The following is an 18,801-nucleotide window of genomic DNA, read 5'->3' as shown; positions in this document are numbered from 1 at the left end:
GGGGTTGCCCAGTCTTAAACTACAAGTCTGCAGTCATTCTAGGTGAGTCATGTGACTGCAAGTATGCGATATGCGTACTCCCGGCCACATTCCGACTAGACTCTTTCCGGCCTCACTCAATACACTTGCATTGAGTGACGCTGGGCACGTCTAGTCGGAATGCGGCCGAAAACATGCGATGTGAGGATTCATGAGTCTGCAATCACGTAAACTCTAATGAAAAGTGTTCTGAGTGCCCACTGGGTCAACTCTTTAGCGTCATTGTGTAACAGTGACACATGCACTTCAAGGAAAATGTTTCTGAAGTTGTATGAACTCTAGTACGGCATAAAAATAAACCACGGTGAAACTGCGAGAAGTTTAATGAAGCCATTCTGTAATAAACAGCTAGAAAAAAAAAAGTTAGCAAGTCCAGGTGATAAATACAGAGTCAATATGGCAAGTTAGTGCAGAAACAGCATTGTCAATAGTGCGGATCAGACATTCTCAAAAGAGGCTGCGTACAGCACAAGTCACATTGGTCATCGCCTGCAGGCAAAATATTGGGAATCAGTAGTTTTATGGATTTTTTTTTTATATAAACTCTGTGGTTTGCCACACCTCTTGGAAATATATACTGATCTTTTTTTCTGGCTAAACCTAGAAATGACTGATAAAAGTAAGCAGGAGATAAACTTGTTCATATACTGTAGAGGTATACAGCACTCCGTGGCTATGAGATGAGGAGCCCAAGTAGGGGTCCACCCCATATAATTAGCAAGTTAAGCCCCTGTACACATTACAGATTAAATAACTATTAGTTGAACATGGGTTTGAGAATGTCTGATATTCGCGATTAGAGAGCATGCACAGAGGGAAGGAGCGCGCAGATTTCACCCTTCTCTGTCAGACACAGTGCTCTTCTCTGTGATTACGGGGGGCTGCAGACAGTGGGAAGGGGGTGCAGACAGAGGTGCCACTACCTGACAGCTCATCGGAAAGCAGAGTGAGAACAATATCAGGCAGAAGGGGTTTGGAAGGATGGATCAGGACAGGTGCACTTTTAGCGCTGCGGATAGAGGCTGATGGCAGGGCACTGTCCCCAATGGATCGGCTCCTCATGGCTTTAAAAAAAAGAAGACAGAAAAGACAGGAGAGATCGGGGGAGAAGAGGGACCGGAGGAGAGGAAAGAGAAGTGACTGATGAGAGTGCAGCAAAACCACAAGAAGCAGGCAAAAAGTGAAAATATGCACGAGGAAAAACTCTTATTACATTGTGCGCTGATATGGAGAAGCTCGGACTAGTGGAGGCGGCGCTACAGAGCAAAAACAAGAACATGGAAGACAGAGAGAAGGGCAGACACAGAAAAATATACCACACATAGTAAAATCACATTGAAGCATGGAAACATGGAAAGCAGGTGAGGTCCTAGTGGAGATGGACCTTTTCTGAAAGCTCCCGAGAGCTCACACCCCGATGGATTCATCCTTCCAAGTCATACCCACAGAAGTCCAGAAATGTTCATTCCCAGGAAATACAGAAGCAGATCCCCAATGTGACGACCCCAAAACGGGGGTCTCCAGGCTCCTGTGAGTATGGCTTAGGGAGAGGAAGTGGATCCCTGGTCAGAATCCTCCAGGAAGGATCAGAATCTCCTGCTCTGCATTGACCAGACCCATCACTGTATTACATTGACCACAATAAGACCTGGACATCGCCATCCATGTAGGACTACATTGTCCATGCAGCAGAGGTGTCTTCCACACTGAAAAAAGCTAAATTCCCGAAGGCTACAGAAACTAAACCCTTAGATGTCAGCTGATTACCGGGCTGATGGAGGGCTTTACATTCTCTAATATTTGAGAAACACTACAAGAACATGACAACTTCATTATATTCAGGAATATACCTCTTGCAGAGGTTGTGCTTATGCCGTGCATGCTATTTTATACTTATAAAAAAAAAAAAGTTTCATGCATATTACTACGCATGAGACTTCTGCACCGACTGCTAGAAGCACCACAATGCCCAGGCCACGCTCTTGTTCGCCTGTCTCCAGGACTTGGTCTCACCTGCCGGCAGCTACCCAGGAGGAGCCGAGAGTCACAATGATAATGGCCTGAGCATGGTGTGTGCCTCACGGTGGGGTCTGCACCAGCTTTCCTAAAAGATGGCGGAGAAGTGTGCTGTGTGAGCAGCTAATGCAAGAAGGTACAGTCATCACAAGTATACAGGAAAGAGGTGCTGCAGGGGCTGGTACTACATGTGTGACCGAGGCATAAAAAAATAGGATGAATAATGTAGGACACAGGGGTTATAAATGAATAGGAGGAGGGAGGGACTGATATGGAGGACACAGAGGAAGGGGTGCGGAATACTACTATACAGGAACATACAGGCGGGGGGTGATACCATACAGGAGAATACAGGCGGGGGTGATAATACACAGGAGAATACAGGCGGGGGGTGATACCATACAGGAGAATACAGGCAGGGGGGTGATAATATACAGGAGAATACAGGCAGGGGGGTGATAATATACAGGAGAATACAGGCGGGGGTGATAATATACAGGAGAATACAGGCAGGGGGGTGATAATATACAGGAGAATACAAGCGGGGGGTGATAATATACAGGAGAATACAGGCGGGGGGTGATACCATACAGGAGAATACAGGCAGGGGGGTGATAATATACAGGAGAATACAGGCGGGGGGTGATAATATACAGGAGAATACAGGTGGGGGGTGATAATATACAGGAGAATACAGGCGGGGGTGATAATATACAGGAGAATACAAGCGGGGGGTGATAATATACAGGAGAATACAGGCGGGGGGTGATAATATACAGGAGAATACAGGCGGGGGGTGATAATATACAGGAGAATACAGGCAGGGGGGTGATAATATACAGGAGAATACAGGCAGGGGGGTGATAATATACAGGAGAATACAGGCGGGGGTGATAATATACAGGAGAATACAGGCGGGGGGTGATAATATGCAGGAGAATATAGGTGGGGGGTGATACCATACAGGAGAATACAGGCGGGGGGTGATAATATACAGGAGAATACAGGCGGGGGGTGATAATATACAGTAGAATACAGGCGGGGGGTGATAATATACAGTAGAATACAGGCGGGGGGTGATAATATACAGGAGAATACAGGCGGGGGGTGATAATATACAGGAGAATACAGGCAGGGGGGTGATAATATACAGGAGAATACAGGCGGGGGGTGATAATATACAGGAGAATACAGGCGAGGGGTGATAATATACAGGAGAATACAGGCGGGGGGTGATAATATACAGGAGAATACAAGCGGGGGGTGATAATATACAGGAGAATACAGGCGGGGGGTGATAATATACAGGAGAATACAGGCGAGGGGTGATAATATACAGGAGAATACAGGCAGGGGGGTGATAATATACAGGAGAATACAGGCGGGGGTGATAATATACAGGAGAATACAGGCGGGGGGGTGATAATATACAGGAGAATACAGGCGGGGGTGATAATATACAGGAGAATACAGGCGGGGGGTGATAATATGCAGGAGAATATAGGTGGGGGGTGATACCATACAGGAGAATACAGGCGGGGGGTGATAATATACAGGAGAATACAGGCGGGGGGTGATAATATACAGTAGAATACAGGCGGGGGGTGATAATATACAGTAGAATACAGGCGGGGAGTGATAATATACAGGAGAATACAGGCGGGGGGTGATAATATACAGGAGAATACAGGCAGGGGGGTGATAATATACAGGAGAATACAGGCGGGGGGTGATAATATACAGGAGAATACAGGCGAGGGGTGATAATATACAGGAGAATACAGGCGGGGGGTGATAATATACAGGAGAATACAAGCGGGGGGTGATAATATACAGGAGAATACAGGCGGGGGGTGATAATATACAGGAGAATACAGGCGGGGGGTGATAATATACAGGAGAATACAGGTGGGGGGTGATAATATACAGGAGAATACAGGCGGGGGGTGATAATATACAGGAGAATACAGGCGAGGGGTGATAATATACAGGAGAATACAGGCAGGGGGGTGATAATATACAGGAGAATACAGTCGGGGGGTGATAATATACAGGAGAATACAGGCGGGGGGTGATAATATACAGGAGAATACAGGCGGGGGGTGATAATATACAGGAGAATACAGGTGGGGGGTGATAATATACAGGAGAATACAAGCGGGGGGTGATAATATACAGGAGAATACAGGCGAGGGGTGATAATATACAGGAGAATACAGGCAGGGGGGTGATAATATACAGGAGAATACAGGCAGGGGGGTGATAATATACAGGAGAATACAGGCGGGGGTGATAATATACAGGAGAATACAGGCGGGGGGTGATAATATACAGGAGAATACAAGCGGGGGGTGATAATATACAGGAGAATACAAGCGGGGGGTGATAATATACAGGAGAATACAGGCGAGGGGTGATAATATACAGGAGAATACAGGCGAGGGGTGATAATATACAGGAGAATACAGGCGAGGGGTGATAATATACAGGAGAATACAGGCGGGGGGTGATAATATACAGGAGAATACAGGCGGGGGGTGATAATATACAGGAGAATACAGGCGGGGGTGATAATATACAGGAGAATACAAGCGGGGGGTGATAATATACAGGAGAATACAGGCGAGGGGTGATAATATACAGGAGAATACAGGCGGGGGTGATAATATACAGGAGAATACAAGCGGGGGGTGATAATATACAGGAGAATACAGGCGAGGGGTGATAATATACAGGAGAATACAGGCGGGGGTGATAATATACAGGAGAATACAAGCGGGGGGTGATAATATACAGGAGAATACAGGCGAGGGGTGATAATATACAGGAGAATACAGGCGGGGGGAGATAATATACAGGAGAATACAGGCAGGGGGTGATAATATACAGGAGAATACAGGCAGGGGGTGATAATATACAGGAGAATACAGGCGGGGGGGTGATAATATACAGGAGAATACAGGCGGGGGGTGATAATATACAGGAGAATACAGGCAGGGGGTGATAATATACAGGAGAATACAGGCGGGGGGGTGATAATATACAGGAGAATACAGGCGAGGGGTGATAATATACAGGAGAATACAGGTGGGGGGTGATAATATACAGGAGAATACAGGCAGGGGGGTGATAATATACAGGAGAATACAGGCGGGGCTGATAATATACAGGAGAATACAGGCGGGGGTGATAATATACAGGAGAATACAGGCGGGGGGTGATAATATACAGGAGAATACAGGCGGGGGGTGATAATATACAGGAGAATACAGGCGGGGGGTGATAATATACAGGAGAATACAGGCAGGGGGTGATAATATACAGGAGAATACAGGCGGGGGGTGATAATATACAGGAGAATACAGGCGGGGGGTGATAATATACAGGAGAATACAGGCGGGGGGTGATAATATACAGGAGAATACAGGCGGGGGGTGATAATATACAGGAGAATACAGGCGGTGTGTGAAAATATACAGGAGAATACAGGCGGGGGGTGATAATATACAGGAGAATACAGGCGGGGGGTGATCATATACAGGAGAATACAGGCAGGGGGTGATAATATACAGGAGAATACAGGCGGCGGGTAGATAATATACAGGAGAATACAGGCGGGGGGAGATAATATACAGGAGAATACAGGCGGGGGGTGATAATATACAGGAGAATACAGGCGGGGGGTGATAATATACAGGAGAATACAGGCGAGGGGTGATAATATACAGGAGAATACAGGCGGGGGGTGATAATATACAGGAGAATACAGGCGGGGGGTGATAATATACAGGAGAATACAGGCGGGGGGTGATAATATACAGGAGAATACAGGCGGGGGGGTGATAATATACAGGAGAATACAGGCGGAGGTGATAATATACAGGAGAATACAGGCGGGGGTGATAATATACAGGAGAATACAGGCGGGGGGTGATAACATACAGGAGAATACAGGCGGGGGGGTGATAATATACAGAAGAATACAGGCGGGGGTGATAATATACAGGAGAATACAGGCGGGGGTGATAATATACAGGAGAATACAGGCGGGGGTGATAATATACAGGAGAATACAGGCGGGGGGTGATAACATACAGGAGAATACAGGCGGGGGGGTGATAATATACAGAAGAATACAGGCGGTGTGTGTGATAATATACAGGATCATACAGGCAGGGGGTGATAATATACAGGAGAATACAGGCGGGGGTGATAATATACAGGAGAATACAGGCGGGGGGTGATAATATACAGGAGAATACAGGCGAGGGGTGATAATATACAGGAGAACACAGGCGGGGGGTGATAATATACAGGAGAATACAGGCGGGGGGTGATAATATACAGGAGAATACAGGCGGGGGGGTGATAATATACAGGAGAATACAGGCGTGGGTGATAACATACAGGAGAATACAGGCAGGGTGTGTGATAATATACAGGAACATACAGGCGGGGGGTGATAATATACAGGAGAATACAGGCGGGGGGTGATAATATACAGGAGAATACAGGCGGGGGGTGATAATATACAGGAGAATACAGGCGGGGGGTGATAATATACAGGAGAATACAGGCGGGGGGGTGATATACAGGAGAATACAGGCGGGGGGGTGATAATATACAGGAACATACAGGCGGGGGGGTGATAATATACAGGAGAATACAGGCGGGGGGGTTATAATATACAGGAACATACAGGCGGGGGTGATAATATACAGGAACATACAGGCGGGGGGTGATAATATACAGGAACATACAGGCGGGGGGTGATAATATACAGGAGAATACAGGCGGGGGTGATAATATACAGGAGAATACAGGCGGGGGGGTGATAATATACAGGAGAATACAGGCGGGGGGGTGATAATATACAGGAGAATACAGGCGGGGGGTGATAATATACAGGAGAATACAGGTGGGGGTGATAATATATAGGAGAATACAGGTGGGGGTGATAATATGCAGGAGAATACAGGTGGGGGTGATAATATACAGGAGAATACAGGTGGGGGTGATAATATACAGGAGAATACAGGTGGTAGTGGAACCCCCATTAATCAGTTTAAAGGGCTGCCACTAACAGGGATTTTGACAGATTCCCTTTAATTAGAGAGAGTTCTAAAAACTTTCTAGATAAGGTCGCCATCAAGAAAGATAACTGTAGTTTTGTGAACTGAATGGTAAAATATATAAAATAATTTTCCATTTGGAGGTAAATAAAGCTCCTGGCAGTGTCCTACTCATCACTGTCATTCCTCATTTATATTCTGTGGCAGAGAACACAAAGGACAGAGGACAAAGCTTAAATACATTGATATAATCAGGACAGGTTCTCACCATCGGGATGTACGAGTAGGCATTAGTCCTACTGGTATTTGGTTTTCCAGGAGTCCCTCATGACAGCACCATCAGGAGGTCGTCCTCCTTATCGCTGATAGGGACAGGAACACACGAGAGGTTAAAAGGCCCCTTCTCTCCACCAACCACCAGTGATTTTCCAAGTACCACACCAGGATGGATGCAACTCTATTTTATACAGTTTCCTTCTACATTTGTTACCTTCACATAGCAGACAGAAAATTTAAGGGGGGGGGAATATAATGGGTGCTGTCATGATGGACTCCTGGAAAACCAATTACCGGAGGTCTAATGCCTACTTTCCAGGATGTCCCTCCTGACAGCACCACCAGGAGAATACCAGAGGATACATTCAGGGCGAAACTACTGCTTGGAGGACCTTTCTTCCAATGGCCGTCTTTTGGCCAGATAAAATGTCCAGTTTATAATATCTGCAAAAGGTGTTAAGATTTGTCCATGTTGCAGCTCTGCAGATTTGGTTCACAGAGGCCCCTGCTCGTTCTGCCCATGATGTGGCTGCCGATCTAGTAGAATGGGCTCTGATGTTGTCCGGAGAAGATTTTCCTTCTGCTTAATAGGTTAGGCTGATCAGTGACCTAACCCATCTTGCCAACGTTGCTTTTGACATCTTTTTTTCCTTTATTTTTCCCCACAAATTGTACGAATAGATTGGAATCTATTCGCCAGTCCTTTGTAGCTTCCAGGTATAGGAGGACTATTCTTCTGGCGTCTAGAGAATGAAATGCAAGTTCTTGACTATTTTTATGGTTTTGGCAGAAGGAGGGCAAGACTATCTCTTGGCTCATGTGGAAAGTTGTTACCACTTTTGGTAAGAAGTTGGATCTAGCCTTAAGCTAAGGGTCCTAGACGACTGCATTAGGTATGGATCTTTGGTGGAAAGCGCCTGTATTTCCGCTATTCGTCTTGCCGTAGTTATGGAGACCAGAAAGGCCGTCTTTAAAGGGAATCTGTCACCCCCTGGGACTGTTCAGACCTCGAATATGAGCATACAGGTGATAGAAATGTGAATCTATACTTACATGTATTGCCCATATTAGCGGTCTGGTTGCTGTGTAATAGCTTTTTTATTAAATTATTTCTGCTAAGCTTCGCTTCCCCCGGACGCCAAGAAATACTACTCACCCCACCTCCCCCGCACGTCACAGGGCCCGCTAATATGGGACATACAGGCAAGCATAGATTCACATTTCTACCACCTGTATGCCCATATTAGCGGTCTGAACAGTCCCAGGGGGTGACAGATTCCCTTTAAAAAGAGATTTAATGTCAGAATTCTCAAGAGGCTTGTATCATTGTTTACACATACAGTTTCAGATTATATTTAAATCCCATGGTGGGACCGAGGCTTTAATTGTGGATCTCATCCTACTTGTGGCCTTAATGAATATCTCAATCCAGGGACGACCTGCTAATCGATAGTCCATGAAGGTACTCAAAGCGGAAATTTACACCTTCAATGTGCTACGTCTCAGGCCTTTATCAAAACCTGTTTGGAGAAATTCTAATATCTTTTGGAATATTAGGACTAGAGATCTCTACCATTGTTTCCTGGTATTGTGCACAAAACTTTCTCCAAATCTTTGTGTATATTGCCGATGTCACTGGCTTTCTACTCTTCTGTATAGTCGATAAGACTGAGTCTGAAAGTCCTCTAGCTCTCAAGATGTGCCTTTCAGGATCCAGGCAGACAGTTGCAGGAACTTCATATTGGGATGTCATATCGGTCCCTGAACCAGAAGATCATGCTTTTCTGGAAAGAAGATGGGATCTTCTAAGGACATCATTTTCAGCAAAGGAAACCAGTTTCTCCTGGGCCAAAACGGTAGTATTACTATTACCTTGGCTTGATCCTCCTGAGTCTTTCTCAGTACTGCCGGAATTAGGGGCACGGGAGGAAAAGCATATGCCAGGTCCAAATCCCATCTCTGGAGCAAGGCATCTACCCCTGTCGGCCTGTCTTCTTGATTGAAGGGGGAAAAAAAAAAAATCTGTTTTTGCGTCTTTTCTCGTGGCAAACAAATTTAATTGAGGAGTACCACAGCGATGTATTATGCGGTGGAATTCCTCTCAGTTCAGTTCCCATTCTGTCTGTTGAACTTCTTTCCAGCTGAGAAAGTCTGCCACTGAATTCTGTGACCCCTTCAGGTGTATCGCTGACACTTATAGAACCGTCTTGTCTGCCCACTGAAAGATCTTTCCGGCTAAAGCCTGAAGATGGTGGTGTCTTGGTCCACCTTGATGCCTGACGAAGGCTACTGTCCTGATATTGTCGTGACAGGTTTCAGATGTGTTGATCCTTTAAGCTTGACTGACATCTTTTTAACGTCTCCTAGACTGCTTGGAGCTCTCTGAGGTTTGATGATCTGGGAAGATCGGATTTTGGCCAGGTGCCCTGAAGGTACTGACCCTGTACATGGGCCTCCCATCCGCTGCTGCTCATGTCTGTGCTGACGGTTACAAAAGGGGATAGATTCCACATAATCCCCTCCTGCAGGTTGGTCATGGAAGTCCACCATACTAACGACTCCCTTGATATTACAGACAATCTTATGTTCTTGTCCAGTCCTTCTGTTCCAGAATTCCAGTATCTGATGTTGTAACTGCCTCGAGTGGAACTGACTGCACCGAATACCTGGCATAGAAGCAGTCATTAACCCCAGAATCTTCATGCCTTCTTTGATGGAGACCTGTGATCTATTTTTGAAGGCAACAACTCTGTTTCTGAGCTCGGTTTGTTCTCTCGTTGGTAAGAAGGACCCTTGTCGTTCCGAATCCAAGAGGATTCTTTGTCTTTCTGGGGTGATATCGGATTTTTTCCAGTTTATGATCCATTCCAAGTTTTTTAAAACTAAGGCGGTTGATGTTAAGCTGGCTTTTAGTTGCTGGGGTGACTCTACAATTAACAGGAAATCAACCAGATACTGAACAATTAATATTCCTTCTTTTAAGAAGGCCATATCTTCTGCCACAAGCTTGGTGAAAATGCGTGGGGTGAGGAAAGACCAAATGGAAGGCATGAATTGGTAATGCTGAATGACTTTCCCTTCTTTCAGTGTGAATCTTAGATATCTGTTAGGATGAATAGACACATGATAATACAGTGAAGGAAATAATTATTTGATCCCCTGCTGTTTTTGTAAGTTTGCCCACTGACAAAGACATAAACAGTCTATAATTTTAAGGGTAGGTTAAGTTTAAGATTGAGAGAGAGAATATCCCCCCAAAAAATTCAAGAAAATCACATTGTATAAATTAGATATTTTTTTTGCATTTTGCAGTGAGAAATAAGTATTTGATCCCCTACAAACCATTATGAGTTCTGGCTCCTACAGACCAGTTAAACGCTCCTAATCAACTCGTTACCTGCATTAAAGACAGCTGTCTTGCATAGACACCTGTATAAAAGACTCCTGTCCACAGATTCAATCAGTCAGACTCTAACTTCTACAACATGGGCAAGACCAAAGAGCTTTCTAAGGATGTCACGGACAAGATCATAGACCTGCACAAAGCTGGAATGGGCTACAAAACCATAAGTAAGAACCTGGGTGAGAAGGAGACAACTGTTGGTGCAATAGTAAGAAAATGGAAGAAATACAAAATGACTGTCAATCGACATCGACCTGGGGCACCATGCAAAATCTCACCTTGTGGGGTATCCTTGATCATGAGGAAGGTGAGAGATCAGACTAAAACTACACGGGGGGAGGGGGACTTGTTAATGATCTCAAGGCAGCTGGGAACACAGTCACCAAGAAAACCATTGGTAACACATTACACCTTAAAGGTTTAACATCCTGCAGTGCCCGCAAGGTCCCCCTGCTCAAGAAGGCACATGTGCAGGCCCGTCTGAAGTTTCCCAATGAACACCTGGATGATTCTGTGAGTTATTGGGAGAAGGTGCTGTGGTGAGAGGAGACAAAAATTGAGCTCTTTGGCATTAACTCAACGCGCTGTGTTTGGAGGAAGAAGAAGAATGAGTACAACCCTAAGAACATCGTCCCAACCGTGAAGCATGGTAAGGGAAACATTATACTTTGGTAATGCTTTTCCGCAAAGGGGACATGACGACTGCACCGTACTGAAGGGAAGATGGATGGGGTCATGTATCGCGAGATTTTGGCCAACAACCTCCTTCCCTCAGTAAGAGCATTGAAGATGGGTTGTGGCTGGGTCTTCCAGCAAGACAATGACCCAAAACATACAGCCAGGGCAACAAAGTAGCGTCTCAAAAGGAAGCACAGTAAGGTCATGGAGTGGCCTAGCCAGTCTCCAGGCCTTAATCCCATAGAAAACTTATGGAGGGAGTTGAAGCTCCGAGTTGCCAAGCGGCAGCCTCAAAATCTGAATGATTTAGAGATGATCTGCAAAGAGGAGTGGACCAAAATTCCTCCTGACATGTGCGCAAACCTCATCATCAACTAAAAAATATGTCTGACTGCTGTGCTGCCAACAAGGGTTTTGCCACCAAGTATTAAGGGTTTGCCAGAGCAATCAAATACTTATTTCTCACTGCAAAATGCAAATAAATTTATCTAATTTATACAATGTGATTTTCTTGATTTTTTTGTTGGATATTCTATATCTCAATGTTAAAATTAACCTACTCTTAAAATTATAGACTGTTCATGTCTTTGTCAGTGGGCAAACTTCCAAAAACAGCAAGGGATCAAATACTTATTTCCTTCACTGTATGCTTCTTTGAGATCTGTCGTACACATTACCATGTCTTTCTTGATTAGAGGAATCGTTGATCTTAAATCGATTCCATTTTGATTTTTTGTTTACTACCTATTTGTTTAGGGATTTTAGATTTATAATTGTGAGATAGTCGCCCACGTTATTTTTTTTTATTGAAAATAGATTTTAATAGTATCCCAGAAACAGGTTACTGGTACAGGTATCACCACTCCTGAATTCACCAGCTTTCTTAGGGCCTTCAGTAGCCTTTTTGAGACGTGTGGAGACTGGATAGTTGTGAGGTGGAATCTTCCCTGAGGGATCTGCACAAACTCTATTCTGTATACTTCCTCTATTGTTTGGAGTATAAAGCGGGTTTTTGGATGTTTCCGTCCAGGCCTTTTGAAAGTATTGGAGTCTTCCTCCCATTTTCTTGGCGTCTGTCTCCCTGAGCTATTTGTTGGATTGGGAAAGGTATTCCTTCCTCTGCCTCCCTTTGGTTAGCTCCATCTACCCATTTTCCCTTTACCTGTGCAATCTGGTCTCTGATGGGAACGAGACCTCCAAAAAGGACAATACTTTTTTTGGATTTTTCTTTTGGAAATCCTTTTTTCTCATCTGAGGCTTTTTCTGGTATGTCGTCCAGTTCTGGACCAAATACTTGGAGACCGGAAAAGGGAATGGAATATAGCTTGTTTTTCGAGTGACTATCCCCTGACCATGTCTTAAGCCATATAGCTCGCCTTACAGATTTGGAGAGTGCCCCATTCCTTGATGCAAATCCAACTGACTCTGCCGAGGCGTCAGCCATAAATCCAGTTGCTATTTTGAGTAATGGAATGGATTCCAGGATTTCATCTCTGGATGTCTTTTTCCTAATATGACCTTCCAGCTCCTCTATCCATAGACTCACGGATCTTGCCACTGAAGTAGCCGCTATGTTAGTTTTAATTATTGCCGCAGAAATTTCCCACATTCTCTTGAGAAGACCATTTGCTTTTCTATCCAAGGGGTCCTTCAAGCATGATGAATCCTCAAATGGGATACACGTCTTTTTGGCTACTCTGGCTATAGGGATATCTATCTTAGGGATTTCTTCCCATAATTTTATCTCCTCTGGCTCGAATGGTAGACGTGATTTGAAACTTCTTGGTATACTTAGCTTCTTTTCTATGTCCTTCCACTCCTCTAAGATCATAGCTTTTATGTGTTCATTAACAGGGAATACTCTGTTAATGCATCTTCTTAACCCTCCAAGCATCTCATTCTGTATTGAGAGGGGTTAGTCAGTATCCTCAACTTTCATTGTATTCCTCACAGCCGATAAGAGCGTATCAGTGTCTTCCAAAGACAAAAGATATTTCTTTTTCTCTCCTGGAAGGGTTGGGATAAAAAACCTTCTCCTTCCTCCTGTTCAGGGTCAGTGTAATAGAACAATTCCTCCTCCTCTGATCTTGATTCTATCTCTCATCGTGGCCTTTTTTTGCCTACGAGCCATCTGGGAGGAATGCGGAGAAACAGAATTCTGGACCTTTTCTCTTATTATGGCCCTCATGTCGGTCATGAGGGAGGAATGTTCCTCCTTAACCACCTTGGCAATGCTCTCCGAGCATAATAGTTTCCCATATGTGTCAAGTAGTTTCGTGTTGCATGTGGCACATCTGTCCCCTTTTTCTTAGGTGCTGAATGTGTCAGACCTTTCAGGAACATTCTTGTCTTGCACCAGGAGTTCAGCAGAGGTATCAGAATGGCCAGTAGCTTGTCCTTCCATAGCTGGCTGTCTAAATGCACTGGTAACATCAGCTCCCCTCTGGAAATACTTTAAATAGTATTATATCACCTGTCTTCTATTTGTATAGTCAAAAGGCGTTTCCCCTTTAATTAACACTTTTTTTCAAATTCCAGAAGTGCCGGTGACGCTGGAAGGCACGCCGGGTACTGGAGGTCTGCGCGTCATCCCCTCTGTAATCGAAAATGCTCCTGCATGCCGGTATCTTCCGCATGCACATGAGCCACGTGCAGGGATGGGCAGCGTGAGCCGAGAGCCCCCAAAGGGGAAGCAGCTCACTCCAGGAGCCTTAGCTCTACTGGTCAGGCTGAGTGTCCCCTTGATCAGCGGTGTGTCAGCCTCTGGACGGCAGGAGAGGAGAGAGATGCGAGGACCCCCCGCCGATCCTCCCGCGCCCGGCATCAGGAGCTCCAGCTTGCCTTGAAAGGTTAAAAGGATCCTTAATTCTTCTGTCCCTCGTAGGGACAGGGAAAACACTGGTGGTTGGTGGAGGGAAGGGCCTTTTAACTTCGCGTGCGTTCCTGTCCCTATCAATGATAAGAAAAAAGACCTCCTGATGGTGCTGTTAGGAGGGACGTCCTGGAAAGGAATTTTCTATTATCTGGCAGTAAGCAAGGATTTTGAAAAATATATATAAAAAAAAATTAATTAAGAAAGTTTATTATAAAGTTAAGTCCTATTTCTTACATAATACATAGGCTTTGTTTAGGCAAAATGGAAAACCCCTTTAATTAAAAGGCTAGGACCACACATTTTAAACATGGAAATGAGGAAATAACAGGCTGCTCAGGAAAATGACTAATGTGGATTGTACACCATGTGGATGGGATCTGCACAGAGCGATTCTGGCCGACACCTTCTGCGAATATAACTTCTATCCAGAGTCCTCACATTCGCCGGCAGCGAATCCTGCAACCACCGAGGTCATGGACTGATGTGAGCAATGGAATCATGACCGATGCTTTAATATTCACATACCTATAGTTTTCTGCCGCACGATACTTCTGGCTTTCTCAGTGCCAGGTGAGCCAGTGGTTGTGGCACTGCGCTGGCGCATTGGGGCTTGGCCAGGCTGCTCTCTGCTCCACCCTCGTGAGAACGACTTGTCCACTGCACCTTTCTGAAATTCGTGGCCTCCTACATATAGGAAAAGACAAAATGAGGACAACGGCACTGCACGGTACCATGAATGATCCTGTATTTTGTGTTTATCTACAAGCGATCGCTTAAATAAAACATGGAGGCTCCGTTCAAGGTTGCAAAATGTAGTAAGATCTTACAGAATGAACAGTATTGGTGCCCGATGGATATAAGTCAATGAGGTCCATTGGGTTCTGGTGGCATCTATTGTATGACAGATATGAGGGCTAAGGCAGGAGTCACACAAGTTTAGTTCACGGTCCATAGACAGATCGCAATGCCTACCACTGACTGAAGATCTGCCAATCTGAACCTACAGCTTCATAGATACATATGAGACTGTAAGGTTGGGTTGGGAGGACCACCGCCAAGCTGGGTGTTGCAGTTCATGTGAAATACGCTTGTGTGAACCCAGATTAACCCAAAGAAATCATGGAGCAAGGTCTGGTTTAAAGAAGACCCATTTATACAGGAGATGGATGTGTACAGCGTATGGGCGAGTGTAGCCTAAAGGACAGGCGATAGCTTGCTGATCAATGGGGGTCCCATCACTCAGGCTCTCTAAAGTGACCTTATTTCAATGGCATGATGGACCCTCCACTATGGATTGTTTTTAGGACTCCTGGAGGTAGTGGCTAGATTTCCAGCGATGAGAAATTTATCACCTATTCTGTGGATAAGAGATAGTTTGCAATAATATTACCACTTTGGCTTCTACATGTCGCTTGCAAAACACAAAAAAAGAAAGAAAAAAAAACCTCATCCGTATCCACCTTGGTTACAAATAAGGATGTGTATTAATCATTGTGAGCTACTTTGGAGCTTTTTTTTCTGTTACTGAACCTTTGCCCTTGTGCTTCTTCTGCTTTTGCTCGCTTAGCTTGTCCAGCGGTAACTCGTTCAGGTCCAGATGGTAGACGTTCTTGGCCAGCACTTTGGTCAATGTTTCCATGGTGTGGGCCCATTCGGTGGCTTGTTCTTCCCAGTAAGTCAGCGATGACATAACCGCCAATAAATAGTCCCACAGTTCTCGAGAAACACTAACGTGAAGGCTGGACTTAATCCAGGCCACGATCAGGGTCTGAAAGGCAAGAGATACACAGCGTTAATGTAGGAAACGCTTACACAATACCAGAACCAAAAAGAGTCCACTAAGATACAAATCAATAGAGTTTCTTTAAGGGTCATTGTAGAAGACACTTCTTGTAGAACAAGCAAAAAAAAATAAAAAATGGACTATTTAGAGGAGTATAGTCAAAAGGAAGGTCACGTAGAGGTGAGCGTCTGCAGCATGTTCCTACCAATGGCTGACATCAATATATCAGAGCCTGGTAAGGATAAGCTAAACTAGCAAGTGAAAATCCTATGGCACAGAACCAGAGACGGCTAACCGCCCTAATTACCAGGTCAATGTCTGAGATTAGAACAGAAGCTCATCTTTATATGCCTGTCCATCACTCCTACACAAGTGGAAAACAGCGTAGAAGTCATTGACCACTTCTGTCTAACAAATGGAATCTGACACCATCTTTAGGTCTGGTAAAAACTTGAACTCCTTTAGTTAATCTTTAAAGCTTTTCAAGAACTTTAATAATGATGTCTTATCCTTAGAATAAACTATCAGTATCAGATTGTTGGGGGTCCTGCTCCTGGTACCACATTGACCAGATAGTTGAAGGTGCTGAGGCGTACCAGACTCTGCACAGTTCAGTCCACCATGAATGGTTCGGCATGCTCTCTCCCATACAAGTTAACCTTTACTGAGCTGATGGGTGGGGGTGTCGGAAGTCTGGCTCCCACCGATCTGATATTGATGACTTATTCAAAGGTTAGGTTGATAATGTTCAAGTTCCAGAAAACCCATTTAACATTGTATCCCACCATTCATTACCTGAAACAAGGGTCCTGCCAACCGGCCAGCCAAAATTTGATTCTTCCTGCCTTGATATTGCTGTAGGACCTGTGGTGGGATCTTCAGCACCGACTCGGTCACCCTGAGCATAACCAGCAGCAGCTGCATCCTGGACATGGCACAATGGTAAGAGACCTAAATACATGTAATGAACATTCTCCCCCCTCTCTAGTTTCAATTTCTTAAGACTTTTCTTGAGGCTCTTGACGAATCAAGATTGTGCTCTCTGTGATCAACAAACAGCCCCAACCTCACTTTTATGTGTGATACAGATATATCTAGTATTGCCTAATTAAGGTTACCTAGAATGGCACATCTGGATAGAAGTATTAAGCAGGATTAAGTTGTAGGGATGGAAAAAAGGAGATTTATTATCAATGTACCTGAACTTTTGGCCATAAGAGATAATTGTGTAATCAGTGGTGACACTCTGGATATATCTTGTCTCACTTTCACATTAAAGGAGTTCTCCCATGGAGAAAGAGTAGAACTTCTTGGGGGTTCAAATATTAGGACCTCATTAATCCAAAAAGCAAAAGGGCCAGGGTCAAGTCTAAGCCCGCGCCCATTGTTCTTGGAGTTACACTGTGAGAGAGCCGTGGATTACAACTGGAGCAGCACCCTCGTTATAGAAAGAACTGGGGAACAGTAAGTATGGCCTATCTAATATCATGCTTTCATGTGAAAACTTCTTAAAGAGACATTCGGCCTTTGGCTACTTGTGAATCCTGCGTGCTCTAAGGATTCTCCAATGCCGGCACTGAACGGCCATGTGACTGCAAGTATGCAATATGCATACACCCGGCCACATTCCGACTTTACTTGTCCGACCTCACTCAATATACTTGTATTGAGCGAGGTCATGGCCAATTAGTCAGCATGTGACGACATGTATGCAAGTCACGCGCCTGCCCCCGCTCCTGGTGCCTACAGTGCGCTCAATGTGAGGATTTACAAGTCTGCAGTCACATAGCGTGACTGCAGACTTGTATCCGAAGGCCAGACAACCAACCCCTTTAAAGCTCCATTCCAATATGCACTGTGAATAAATGTCCTAGATCTCGACATATGTTCCTAGCAGCATTAATTTCCATGTGCCCTTATTACCAGGTCTTTTTGTCCATGGAGACTTGCACCACCATGTAACGGTAGATGTTCAGGACTCTCTTACACATGTCCGTATGTTCATTTAACATCGTCTTGTTGTCATTTGCTGGCTCAAGCAAAATGATGTTTGCAGCATTTACAATAAAAACCTATTGAGGAGACAGAACCAACATCTTATAAGAATGGAGAACAGCTTCATCCAAGAACTACAAGGACCAGGTGTGAAATGTCCAGTAAATACCTGATACACAGCCTGAGCACCGGCCTTTACATTCCTGTCCTTCAGATCAGCTTCTGACAGCTTGTTACTGGAGTCCTGGTGACACTTGGACCAACTTGACGTGCGGACATGGCCTTGAGGAACTGCCAGGGGGTCCTATAAAGAGAAAAAAACAGTGCTGACTGCTGCTCTATAATCCTATGAGCTGAGAACAGCAAGCGTGATGCTCACAGAGGTGTGACAACCTGGAAGGTGATCATCAGGATGTGTCCACCTCTGGTCTGGAGGAACTTCGCTCATAACAGACTGCATTCATCATCAAATACATCCATCACAAACACGTAATGAGCAGCTACTTGTACAGAAAAATCTAATACCCCTAGACTCTATCATTATAAGAGAAACTACAATTTACTAGAGAAATCCAAAAGCTGCCAATTGAATCTGCATAGGAACCTCGGAGATCTGAGATTCTCCTCCTGTCTTTGGCTGATTTAATTGCTGTGAAATCCTAAT

At 44.8% G+C, this 18,801-nt stretch overlaps 1 protein-coding gene across 5 annotated transcripts in view; it reads right to left on the bottom strand.

The window, feature by feature from the left end:
• Positions 1-18,801, bottom strand: part of RALGAPA1 (Ral GTPase activating protein catalytic subunit alpha 1) — a 243,755-nt gene that overhangs the window by 162,120 nt on the left and 62,834 nt on the right. For 4 of the 5 annotated variants that reach the window (XM_073638952.1, XM_073638954.1, XM_073638955.1 and 1 more), the window contains exons 12-16: positions 18,307-18,441; positions 18,066-18,214; positions 16,938-17,067; positions 15,890-16,127; positions 14,885-15,043 (exon numbers count right to left, since the gene is read on the bottom strand). In XM_073638952.1, coding sequence (XP_073495053.1) covers positions 14,885-15,043; positions 15,890-16,127; positions 16,938-17,067; positions 18,066-18,214; positions 18,307-18,441 — 811 coding nt within the window. Of the gene's footprint in view, positions 1-962; positions 1,104-14,884; positions 15,044-15,889; positions 16,128-16,937; positions 17,068-18,065; positions 18,215-18,306; positions 18,442-18,801 lie in introns of all 5 variants that reach the window. The other variant, XM_073638956.1, reaches the window with a different exon arrangement.

This window comes from Phyllobates terribilis, unplaced genomic scaffold (genome assembly GCF_046119375.1).
Source record: "Phyllobates terribilis strain yellow unplaced genomic scaffold, ASM4611937v1 Scaffold_7__3_contigs__length_470593459, whole genome shotgun sequence".
NCBI lineage: Eukaryota > Metazoa > Chordata > Amphibia > Anura > Dendrobatidae > Phyllobates > Phyllobates terribilis.
Note: the sequence above shows the minus strand (reverse complement) of the source record. Positions and strands in the feature narration are given on the sequence as shown.